The sequence below is a fragment of the Maylandia zebra genome, linkage group LG22 (genome assembly GCF_041146795.1).
Source record: "Maylandia zebra isolate NMK-2024a linkage group LG22, Mzebra_GT3a, whole genome shotgun sequence".
Classification (NCBI taxonomy): Eukaryota; Metazoa; Chordata; class Actinopteri; order Cichliformes; family Cichlidae; genus Maylandia; species Maylandia zebra.
The window spans coordinates 17,113,683-17,126,907 of NC_135187.1; the positions used below are offsets into that span (position 1 = coordinate 17,113,683).

The 13,225-nt window shown below is 39.4% G+C and overlaps 1 protein-coding gene and 1 long non-coding RNA gene across 3 annotated transcripts in view; both read right to left on the reverse strand.

The window, feature by feature from the left end:
• Positions 1-5,946: 5,946 nt before the first annotated feature.
• On the reverse strand, positions 5,947-7,485 carry LOC143414536 (uncharacterized). Its single transcript, XR_013095162.1, has 3 exons — positions 6,997-7,485; positions 6,396-6,485; positions 5,947-6,307 (listed from the first exon to the last, which is right to left on the reverse strand). It is a non-coding gene; the product is annotated as an uncharacterized LOC143414536 (long non-coding RNA).
• Positions 7,486-9,069: 1,584 nt separating this feature from the next.
• Positions 9,070-13,225, reverse strand: part of pard6gb (par-6 family cell polarity regulator gamma b) — a 37,380-nt gene continuing 33,224 nt past the window's right edge. For both annotated transcript variants that reach the window (XM_076879141.1, XM_012918560.4), the window contains exon 3: positions 9,070-10,652. In XM_076879141.1, coding sequence (XP_076735256.1) covers positions 9,589-10,652 — 1,064 coding nt within the window. In that variant the 3' untranslated portion in view covers positions 9,070-9,588. The remainder of the gene's footprint in view (positions 10,653-13,225) is intronic.

The window sequence follows — 13,225 nt, forward strand, 5'->3', positions numbered from 1 at the left end:
TCAAGTAAAAAGAGATAACTGCAATGAGATTTGTTATAGTGCAATGAAAAAGTATTTGCCCCTTTCCTGATTTCTTCAGTGTTGGGACTAACGCGTTATTAAGTAACGCGTTACAGTAACTACGTTATTATTGTGGTAACGAGCACGGTAACTAGTTATTATGCCAAAATCAGGAACGCGTTACTCGTTACTGGGATTTAGATAGGGTCGTTACTCGTTACTTCGTGTGGTGCTATCGCGGAGCTTCCACAGATTCAGTAACATTAGCAAGTGGTGGAGGCCAGCAGGTGGATGAAGGAAAAGGGACGCAGAAGGAAAAGAGACCCGAGGCGGCCGCCGGTCCAAGTGTGAACTGAACCTCAGGTAAGAAGTTATGACCTGCAGTCTCTCTGGGTCAGATATAAACCAAGTTTAGGTGGAGTTTATTTTCGTTATTCTGACTTTTTCCGTACTGCGTGCTAGCTAGCATGACGGAGTTTCTATACAGCTGGGTGGTGCTATGATGTTACTGATGTTGAACTTTATTTTGTTCATAAGTTATTAGAGTTGCCAACCGTCCCGCCTGGTATTCAGAGAAAATATTACGCGTTTCTTATTGAGGTGAAAAGGAACAGTTTGTCCCGTAATTCAGCTACAATGAAAAAGGCACAAAGCTGGAGTTATTCTGTGTCTTTGCTGCACAGCTGCCTCTTCTTCTCTCATCCTCTCCCCCTCCCTCTCCCGTTTCTGCTTCAATCATGAAAACTGATCAATGATCAGCTGATCGGCTCTCTTGTTTGTTTATCGCTCACTTTGCCGAAAGAGGAAACCAGCGGATGTCGCGGTAAACAACAGCAGCACGTTTAAGCTTGATCAGCTATTGTTAGAATTTATTTAATATTAATTTCTAGTATCAGCTGATGTTTGCTGGAGCCACAGCTGTAAAGCTGCTGGTCATGATATGGTTTGGTTATCTGGTGAGAGGGAAACATGAAGATGAAACCAGGAGATGTCCTTACTGAATCATCAGAGCTGAACAGGTGATGGAGAAACAGGTTTACCTTTTAGGTGACATGAATGAGTTGAAGGGAAGTTATGAACTGTTTCTGAGAGACAAATAACACCAGGATCCTTTTTTAGGTAGCTGACAGCTGGTAACTGTGCAGGTGCAGATCTAGCAAAGTGTTGCCAGGGGGGCATGTAGGGCATTAACAGGGAAAGGGGGGCAAAAAGAAATACTTTTCTTTCTTATTCTCATTTAAAATGTCTAGCTTTTAAAAAATAATTATCTGAATCTTACAACAAACGATTGATAGATTGATGCATATATACCATCAAAACAGTGAACATCACTGTCACAACAGTGTTTATTTTCATTCAAAGGCTTTATGATTTTTCCTATAATGGTGGGCCGGTCTCTAGTCAAAATGCCCGGGCCAATTTTCTGTCCCAGTCCAGCCCTGTATGCAGCTAATCTGCAGTCTGGTGTTGCCTACATCTTCCTATTCAGAAAGCAGAATTTCCGAGTTCTGAGTACAATCGAAAGCACCACGACTCCAGTTTATGTGTTGGATGTAAAAGGCGCGCATGACGCTGTGACGTAGGCTAGAATCATGGCAGCAGTCAATGACGGTCCAGGCGTGGGATTTCTCTCATGGAAATATGCACATTATCTTTTCCTTTCTATTGGTAGGTGGCACAGTGCACTTGTGGCAAGTAAGCAAGCTAGAAGACTGGCAAAGTTATGGAAGCAACACATTAACAAGAGAATTCTGAGTAAAACCAAAGTTACTTTCCCTAGTAACTAGTTACTTTGAAAGTAACGAGTAACTTGAAGTAACTGAGTTACTTTTGAGAGAATTAACTAGTAATGTAACTAAGTTACTATTTTAAAGTAACTTACCCAACACTGGATTTCTTAGTTGTTGTTGTTGGGTTTTTTGTTATTGCATATTTGTCACCCTTAAACATTTCAGATTATCAAATAAATGTTAATATTAGAAAAAGATATCCAAAGTGAATAAAATAAGGGAGTTTTAAAATTATGATTACATTTATTAAGGAAAAAAAGCTACCTGACCCTGTGTGAAAAAGGAATCTCCCCTAAACCTAATAACTGGTTGTGCTATTCTTGGCAGCAAGAACTGCAATCAAGCCTTAGTGCTAAGTGGCAGCAAGTCTTACACATCTCTGTGAAAGTATTTTGGCCCACTCTTATTTGCAGAATTTGTTTATTTCAGCCTCACTGGAGGGTTTTCAGGCATGAATGTCCTGTTTAAGGTCATACCATAGCATCAAAATCTGATTTAAGTCCACACTTTGATTTGGCCACTCCAAAAGCTTAATTTTGTTTTGTTTTTTTGGTTTTCTTTGTAAGCCATTCAGAGGGGGGCTTGCTGGTGTGTTTTGGATCATTGTCCTGCTGCCAGATTTGAGATGAGGGCATTAAGCTTTTTCACCTTTTTCTGGTAGAGTGCAAAATTCATACTTTTACTCTTAGAGTATTTTCTGTAGGTCGCCAAGTTGGTTTGGGTAGCCTAATCTAAACTGCCTAAACTGGACATAACATTAAAATTGGGTGAAAAGCTGGGTACAGGCTAACACAGAAAGGCAGATAACCATTTATCATCACACCAACAGCCAATTAGAATCCCCAATTAACCTGACGGGGTCTTTGGACAGGTTTAAACCTGTGTGCTGATGCACCACTGTGGTGCTCCGCTATCAAGTTAGTAAGATTAATCACACAATACTGAACCCTAAGTTGAATTTCACAGCAGTGATCACAACTATCTACTAATCCACTGTGAGAACTTATAATTTTGTCTTACCATCCAAGTCTTCTCCCCTCTACATAAACATACACTGGAAGCTGCACATCCACAGACACATCTTTAACTCTTTCATACACATGCAAACTCATATGGTATGTATGTATTTATCTTTCCCAAGGACACTTTAACATACGGATGCAGGAGCTGGGGATCGGACCACCGACCTCCTGTATGTGCCACCATTTTTGGGAGGGGCATCGGTGGCAGTTGGGTAGCCAGTGAGAAGCATAAGCATAATCAGATGTGGCACCCCTGTTAGCAAATAATTTCTAAAATCGATTTCTACATGGATGAACTTGTATGATTTGACACCGAGAGCATTGAAAAGAGGCAAGTGTAGTTTACTTTTGGGAAAAGATTAAATATTTATGTTGTGGAAAGTGCTGTAGGTTTTTTTTTCCAACAAGCATTAAGGACTCTTGCAATAGAAAAAAAAAAAAAGATTGTCTGGTCTGATAAAATACAACAGTAACTTTTAACATTTCAGTACGTGTTATTCCAGTGTCGACCAGCATGTGGCAGAGTGAAATACGGCATGGGGACTTGGGGGAGTTCAGATGTCTGACGCAGGTCAACATGTTTTGTATGCAGAAAAAAAAAACCTGCCTATGATCAAAGGGGTTTAACACGTTTTAGCATACAAAGTATCCAATGAAAAGGATTACCTGTCAAATCCGTCAGGCTTGTGCAGACGTTTCCAATAATTCCCTCTGAACCTCAGATCTTCAGTTGGACGTGTTCATGTCCAAGAAAGCATTAAGGCGGCCACGTCTGTTTATTTTGAGTTTGTCGGCTTTAATCGGTGTGCGCTTGAATCCTATATTCTATCAGCTGAACATCTGTATCACATGTGGGGAACATAACATAACTGTTTCTAACTGTAACTGCCCTTCCTCGGCTGACTCTGATAAAAGGACACAGATAGTGAAGACTGATTGCGTGACAGTTAGGATTTCAGGTCTCCGGCTAAACCCACAGTCTGCTGACTGACAGTGCTGACTAGTTGGGTGTGAAGGATCTATTAGATGTATGAGCAGTGTGGCACCCTGAACAAACACAGGAGGAAAATATTCATTAGCAGAGAAGTGAAAGATGTTTGCTGCCGGAGGGCCTCTGACATGCATTCCAGTTGCATATCTAGGTTGGAAGCAGAGGCTGTAGCCAAAAGCAAAATGATGATAAAGCTGTACCCGACTCAAGGAATTCAACCTTCAGATAGTCTACATCTTGACTTTGTGATGTCTAAAGTGAATTATTTTGTGAAACAAGACCTTAATTTCTTATCTTCTCCTTCAGCCTGACTACTGCTTTCTAAAAGCCTAGGATTTGTGGCTTTCACTGTAGCTTTTAATGACTTGAATGAGGTGCAGATGACATCACTACAGACTCATCACCTTTAAATAGCCACAAGTCTTTGTGGTTTTACACGAGTCAAGATTACTTTTACTTAAGCTTCAGAAATGGTGCTCCAGAAATTCACACCACTTATGCCACACTGTGTGGTTATGAGTTCCTACACTCTAAAAAATATTTTGTTGCCTCAACTTAAAAAAGTAAGGTAACAATTTCCACTCAGCTTTTTAAGTTACAAATTTTGCATATTATTAAGTAAATTCAGCAAGTAATTTTTAGGTTTGGCTAACTCAACTTGTTTAACAAACCAACATGATTTACCTTGACCTCCACAAGCATAATTAAGTTTATTCAACCTAATATTAATTTAAAATTTCTGGTAAAATTAAGTTGAGAAATTACATTAGTTGAGTTACACCAACGAACTTTTTTACATATATCCTACTCACAATTATCCATGTCAATTAGTTTAGGTTTCTATAGTAGCTTTTCTAAAATCACACAAAGCCATTTCACTTATTCCAATTGATTATTTTATTACAAAACATTTTCAAAGTAATACACTTCTGTGTCAATACAACATAAATGAAACATTACAGCAGCCCTTTAATTATAAAGGACTAAAAAAAGTACTTCATGTACATTAACATTAACTTAAATTGGTATCAACTTGTTCAACTTGTCGCAGAATCAAGGAAATGACAAAAGATTTTAATGTTCAACAACAGAACAATCCAAAGCTAAGATTATATGTATTACAAACAGTGTTGGTCAAGTTACTTGAAAAAAGTAATCAGTAACTAATTACTGATTACTCCCCCCAAAAAGTAATCCCGTTACTTTACTGATTACTTATTTTCAAAAGTAATTAATTACTTAGTTACTTAGTTACTTAGTTACTTTTTAAAAACACGATTTACAACCTGAAGAGGTGATAAAGTGATAGATCTTTCAGCCCAATTCTACTTTTTCTACATAATCCATCATACAAAATGTAATCAAATGGAAAAGTCTCTTTTTTTAACTTGTTTTATCAGTTTTAATCTTTTAACTTTATGCATCAAGCAAAACATTTAATTATATGCAACATTCTCTGACTTGAATAAATTAGTTTAACATTTAAACCTATTTTCTACACATTCCAGCACATAAAATAAAATATTTTTTGTGTTTTCACTCACTCTTTCAAACAGATGCAAGTAAAACACAGCAGAAAATAAATAAAGTCAAAGACTCAGCGGTCCTTTTGCTCTATTTTCACCTGTAAAGCAGGAGCAGGGTAGGCGGAGGGTTACCCTGGTGTAGGTGTGCTGCGGTCAGTTGAAGAATCTGCGCGAGTGTCTCTGTGAGTTTCCCATCACGTCGTAGCTACTCGGTGCTTGCTTGGAAGTTTAGGGATTTTTTTCGCTGTAAAAAGAAGTTTTCTTCCCACGCACGATGGACGCTAATGTTTTTGTCACTTTTTATGGAATCAAACTCAAAGTAAGGTCAGTACTTCCACACTTTAAACGCTGCACGCTCATACTCTCTCCCGCACTCGATATATTATCCATTGTTGATCTGCACACAGCTGCTGTCACCAACGTCGCACTTGCTTACGTCACTGTCATGAGACATTCTCGCAAAAAAAAATCACGCAGCGTTCCTACGGGAAAGTAACGGTAATCTAATTACCGATTTTGCAATAGTAATCCCTTACTTTACTCGTTACTTGAAAAAAGTAATCAGATTACAGTAACGCGTTACAAGTAACGCGTTACTGCCCATCTCTGATTACAAACTTTTCTCAAAACTACACTCATCTAGGACTGCATACAAAAACGTAAGAGGCACATCGGAATACTACAGTCCAATTCACATTCGTTTCATGACAGAAGTTTGCACTTAACAGACATTACCCGTGGACTGGTTTAAGCCCATCAAGTTCCAGAAATACCTCTAGTGTTCTTTACTTGTTTTGGGTAGCTCAGATTGAGAGTGTATATAAGCCCCATCATTAAGGCACACACTCTGGGCACATCAAGGTCTTCCAGGACTGCTGTTCCTTCAATCACAATTTTAGCGACAGCTTTGAGAGACACTGCTGCACGTCTGGTGACTACAATCTTTACCATTTCTTCTGGGAACTGTTGTTCACCATCCTGGCAAGTAGGTAGTTTAAATGGAAACATGTCAGCATTTTATGTGCCATTTAAAAATAAAACACAAAAGAATGCGAGATTCACCTACCAGCTGTTCTCTGAAGAGATCCTCTTCCTTCTCTTTCAGATACACCTTCAGGCAACGGATTGCGACCTCTCTCTTCATTTCCACCGAACTCTGGAGAATAAAAAAAGCAAAACAAAACTTAAACTTACAGTTTATTAGGTGAAAAGTCAAAACTATTACATTTATGTGACTTGCATTGTGCCAAATATTGATTTTAAATATGTTTTTAAAAGAAATAAAGATGTAATCTTTGTAACTTCAATTTAAACTGTTACACACTGGCCTGCTTTAACTGCCCACTTTGCTAGCAATAGGATGAAGTGACTAAAAGTAAATGTAACCTAAATTTCATCAACAGCACAATTGTGCTTTTGATGAATAGGACCTGAATCAGAGAATGACATGAACTATAACTGTAACTGTAACAACTAATTCATCAATACACCTGCGAGGTACATTATATATACTTTCCAGTTTTAGTAGTAGGTGGGCTAAATGTTTCTCAATTAAATTAGGCAATTCCCCAATTTCTTCATCCTCTTCATTTGCTACATCTTCACACAATGGATTTTCATTATGTTCCTCAAGAGGATCATCTCCTGCATTCAAACGACTGACACACCTCTGTATCAGCTCAGGCTTGAAGTCATCCAATGAGTGAGGAGTGTGTTTTCGGTTCCTATGAGAAGCATATGTTCAAATGAGCAGTTACTTTTAGTCAGGGATAAATTCACCACATTTTACTCTATCAGTAATTAGTTACCTCACCCGAGACCATCTTGTGGAAACACGAATTTACTCTGACACCATGATGAAAATGCAGGCAGCTACTGACCGGTTAATTTGAACATATACGGGTTCAAATTGAACATGCTCTGCTGTCGGCATGGTCTATCAGCTAACCAAATGTACCCTGACAAGTGACATGTTTTAATGTCTCTTTTATTTGTGAGGAACGTTTGCTAGCTAAAAGAAACGGCTAGCTAAACTAAAAAAAACAACAACAGCTCTACTCTGCTAAATTACGATTTAAACCATCAAATTTCAGTTTTTTTAAAATATGACATTTTAGAGTGTACAAATATAACTTGTAATTCATCTATTTAGAATTCAGTACTTACTTAACTCACCGAACACAGTCGAGGGCAAACACACCTCTTCTCCCACGAAGCCACAAGAATCCAGAAACTGTTGCGCAAGATACGAACATATGCTACGGGGTTGCCCTCGTCTGTCTGAATGGTCTCAATTCAAACAGGAAGGATGTTGAAACTCATTTTTACATGTTACACAAACTTAATATTTTCTGTTGTTGATTGATGACAAAAGTATTTTATTCAATATACTCAAACATTTAAGTTAAGGAGCTGTTTTTTAATTTTTGTGTTGCACTGACTTCTAACATTGATTATTCAACTCACTGAAACGTGTACATGTAGGCAACTTACTTTTTTTTTTTACCAGAAAAATTCTTTTTTGTTAAGTTCTACCGACAAACACAAGGAATATTTTTTAGAGTTTAGTTACTCTGAACTGGAATGTCAGCCTCTTTGCTTCACCATCAGCTTTGAGTTGAATGAAAATCTTCTGGCCTTTAGTTTGAAACCAAAACTTATTTTTCCATTTTGTTTAGTACAATTCATGCAGTCATCTGTGCTTAACAGCATCTTGTGTCTGTTCAGTACAAAAATACATTTTAAAGTAAATACACTCACTGGCCACTTCATTAGGTACACCTGTACTATTGCTCATTAGCGCAAATATCTATATAAATTGTATATAACATAACTCATATCCATTTTTGCATGTAGATGTGGTCAGTAAACCAGCTGAAGTTCATGCAGAGCATCAGGTTGTAGAAGAAAGTTGATTTAAGTAACTTTTAAGTGGCATAGCTGAAATACTTAGATGGGCTGGTCTAAGTATTTCAGAAACTGCTGATATGTTGGGATTTTCCCCAGACAGCCATCTCTAGAGTTTACAGAGAAAACACCCCCCCAAAATAAATAAAACAATCCAGTGAGTGGCAGTTCTCTGGGTGAAAATGAGTTGTTGTCAGAGGTCAGAGGAGAATGGTCACACTGCTCTAAGTTGCAGTAACAAATCACTTGTTAGAACCACGGTGTGTAGATGTTGTTTTCAGAGATGCTCAAGCTGGTGATGTAGCTGTGTGGGGTATATTTTCCTGGCATGCTCTGGGGTCTTTAGTGCAGAGCGACACACAGCCAAAGTGTTGTTGCCAACCATCTCCATCCCTTTATGACCACACTGTACCCACGGCTGCTTCCTGCAGGATAACACACCATGTCAGAATTCAAATCAAACCTCAAACTGGTTTCTTGACCATGACAGTGAGTTCACTGTACTCAAATGGCCTCTATTGTCATCAGCTCTCAATTCTTAAGAATGTGGTGGAATGGGATAATGACATTAGTCGAGAAATCTGTAGCTATGATGTGATGCTATCGGGTCAATATTGACCAAAATATCAGAGGAATGAGCACCTCTGTGAATCAGTGCCATGAATAAGGAGTTAAAACAACAATAAGGTGTGCCTAATGAAGTGACCAGTTGTAGTTTGAAAGCTCTAACAAGCTAAAAAGATAATTATATAAATGCAGAAATGATTGTCTCAATTTAGAAGCCATTAAGTGCATAAGTAGTGGAGCAAACATCACATTTATAGTTTGCATAATTATGAGACAGAATAATTTATTGAAACAGATACACGGATTTGATCATAAAGCATAAAAGACCTATTAAAAAAAACAAAAACACTCTACACAGCATTCATCAGAATATAAGAAATATAGATTTACTCTTTAAAACATCCACATAAACAAACCCCAGTTGGTCCCAGTAAGAAGAATGAAAAGGGTCTTAATAAAAAGTGGTCACTAAGTAAAGACACGAGGCTGTAGGTACATTCAGAACTACGATAGTGGACTCGCCTAAAAACAGTTATTTGTTCTGATGCTTATTACAAAACATACAAATTTTCTCATGTATGATAAAGATGACTTTAAAAAAAACAAACACAAGAAATATGTACACAATGCTCTTTCCTGTTTGCAACTTCCTAACATCAAAGGTTTTGTAAAACCAGACAGAAGTTACAGTTAGTATCTGACAAAACACGCACATGCTCATTATTTAGCTGTTCCAGTTTAGTCTCTGAGCAGTCGGGATGTTTGTGTGTCTGTGTTTGTAAGTATTATAGGGTAATGACAGTGCCGTCCTCCTCCACCCCTCCTCTGGGAAGTGCGAGACTGTTTCGTGGGTCAGTTTTCAGTGAGCTGAGGATTTTGTGCAGGCTGCCGTTGCTGTGGCGGAGGGCTGGGTTGCTGGTATGATGAAGCTGCGCGTGGGGTTGATGGCTGTGAAGGGACTGCTGGTGTGGGTTATGCTGAAGGTTAAGGTCTTTGTGGAACTGGTAGCTAAGACTGCTGTGTTGGTGGTGGTGGGACCCTCCATTTAGACTCTGCTGGGAGTGGAATGAAGCAGTGGAGACCACCGATAGTGGTCGTGTGGGAGGGCTCGGAGGGGCCGCCGAGCCTGAGGTGGTGGTCGGATTCTGGTGTTGTGTGCGGGACGCACTGGATGCCAGCGAAGCATTGGACCTCTGAGATGGCCTCTTGATGTTTTTCTCTATGACGACGTCATTATCCTCGTCACTCTCCAGGTCATCCTGATAACCATGCGCCCCAGAAGGTGGCATCCCCCCTATGTTTACATACATGTGACCGGTTGAGCCGTTGCTATCGGACGACTGGCCCGAGCTGCCGGAGATCCTGCTGCTGCGGACAACGTTGTTGCGCTGATTCACTGGTTTGACGGTAACAATCAGGTTGTGGCTGTTGGCGATCATCATATCTGTTACCTGATCCAAGGATTTCCCCGTCACTTCAATGCCGTTCACTTCCAGCACCTCGTCATTAACCGCCAGCAGCCCGGTGCTCTCCGCCAAACCTCCAGGCACCAGCCGAGATATGAAGATGCCAGGTACTTTCTCCAGTCCGTGAGAAGTCACGCGCACGCTGACTCCATCTCGAATGTAAAAGCCCAAAGGTTTGTCTGAACCGTGGCGATACAGGCGGACACGGCGGTGAGATTCAGGCAAGATGTCCACATCAATGATTGAGGAAACGGGTCGGAAGTCCTGTGGCATGCCGATGCGGATGTGAGGACGCTTGCGGTTGACGTCGTTGCGCAGCGCGACCACAGGCTTCTTCTTACGTGTTATGGTGTTGGAGGCAAAGTTGGTATAGTCTATCTCTTCTGCAAAGAAAGAGACGAGACAGAGAAAGAAAAAGATTTAGTGACAAGAAAACCATTTCAAAATGTTTATCTTCCATGTGTTAAACCAAGGCCCCATAGAAAAATAACTATTTGCAAGTATGAATCATGGAAAACTAGTCAAAGAACAAAAATATAAATCTGGAACGGAACAAGATAAAAAGGACTATCAAAACCTCTGTTACAAACCTTTGTGCAAATGATGCACAGATGTAGCTGACCCGAACTGTCCTGGGAAACACCTGCTAATCATTTACACAACTTTTATTCCAGATTTGACACAATATTTTAATTAGAGGAAAGTTATAAACAACACCGGAGTGCTCAGAGGTTTACTCACAAGGTTTCTATGCAAAAGTGCAACTTGAACAGGTCAACTAGATTCAGATGCTGAGAAGCTGTGTGTGTGTGTGTGTGTGTGTGTGTGTGTGTGTGTGTGTGTGTGTGTGTGTGTGTGTGTGTGTGTGTGTGTGTGTGTGTGTGTGTGTGTGTGTGTGTGTGTGTGAACTGCTGAGTTTGCTGAGCATTCCAGTGCAGAAAGCTGTGACCCACCCCTCTGCTACCAGGCTGCAGCTACATGGATAACAGGGTTGCATTTCTGCACGCAGATACAAAGTCACATGAGGTACATGTACCATAACCCATACAACTCAGTATCAAATGTTAAAAAAAACAAAAACAAAACCCCTCATTGTGCTCTTTATAGCTAATTAGAAAGTGAACCATCTTCCACGACCTCAGTTCACAAGTGACCTCAAAGGACAATGAGACAACACGATGTGGAAAGAATGAGCTGAGGGAAGATTTGTTTGCTAATCTCAGTTAATGCTCGATGTTTCCAACCACAGATTCAGAGCCATCGATGAAACAATGGAGGCCTTCATGGTGGACTTGATTAGTGCTCCCTAGCCTTTTTATAATCTGACAAACCCCACAGGAACAACATCATCCCCCCAACTCTGAAGCAATTCCAATCAACTGTTATTTAACTCCTAATTGTTTATAATGTTAATCATTTGTCATCATGTCAAACTGTCAGAGAGTTTATCAGATATGTTAAAGCTTTGAGCAGTTACAGTTTTAACTACACAAAGTCTCTAGGAATTACTTTTAGCCATTTCAGTCATTATTGAACTTTGATCAATTTTCATTTGTAATTTAATAACTGCTCTGAACATCATTTTAAATAGCAATTTTACCCAGTCACCCCTTACCTTTTGTTCTGTCTGCATTTATTAATTACTTTTAATTAACTTCTCAGGCCAAATTTGTTCAGGTTCACTCATCTTTTCAATTAAAATTGTGCTACAGAAAAAACACCTCCTCTGGTACTTTTTCCCTGGTTGGAAATCAGTGGCTTGGATCACCCTGTCAGTGAATGACTGACATTTAAAAAAAAGAAAAAAAAAAAAAAAAGTAATCACTGCTGAGCATTTAACAAACAACAGCAACAAACTTTTTTTTTTTTTTTTTTTAAAAAGGGATGAATGTGTATTTACAGTTTCACATTGACTCACATATGATTACACATATGTTCACTGAGTTGTATTTCTGACAAAGATGCAAATAAGAGGAGGAGAGGAAAAAAAAAAATAGCTCTCTAATCTTCTCTTCTCAGGCAGGCAGGAAATCTGGACACAGTAAACCGTGATGTGACAGGAAGCGAAGGTCCCCAGACAGGAGAATCAGCTCCAGTACTTCCATTACTATGACTCATGTTTGCCCGACTGTTAGGGACACTTTAAGAAGAAAGAAAAAAAAAATGAAATTGTGTGTTTGACTGTGCACTGATGGTTCAGCACACAGTATTTGTTGGGCCTTTATTCAAACACTGAAATAAATTTCAATTCTGAGCCAGCTCCAGCCTCAGGACCTTTGCCATACACCTCCATATGGAGTGCCGACTCATCATCATTGTATGTTCTCCCTCTACAACTTCTGTGTGCAGACTGATGACTAAGCAATATATTCAATTTTTTCCAAAATCCATCCTCTTGGCATGCATCTTGGCAACGAATCTGGGAAGTTTTCCAGGCGGGTTAAGTCATGTTTTGAATACACTTACCTACAGCCCAACCTTAACAACAAAATACCTGCCAGCTCTGTGGTGGCAGCTAAGTCGCGAACCTCGACTGTGTGCATGCATCAGTTTTGATTGGCTCTGTGGGGTCAGAGGGTGGGACAACTGCAATTTTTTGTTTTTAGAGAATTAATTTTTTTGGGAGAATTAACTTTAAAAGTTAAACATCGGCAGGTTAACATAGCTCTACAATTTCTATTCAGAATACTTTGAGTGTCATATCTCTTTCTGATAATGTCTGTATGATGGACATGAAAAGTAGAGAAAAGAATATAATTGTTGTGAAACGCAACGTGTGCTCAGGGTCTTAATGCTGTCAGGTGAACAGAAGCAGCTCCCATGAAATCGGCAGTGCTGTCGACCGTAGAAATCATGGGGAAACAATGAAAACAAGGCAAAAATAGAAATGATAAATGTGCAAACTATAAGACTGACATCTCCTGGCTCAGCATGAAATAATGTTGTCAAGTCCTCA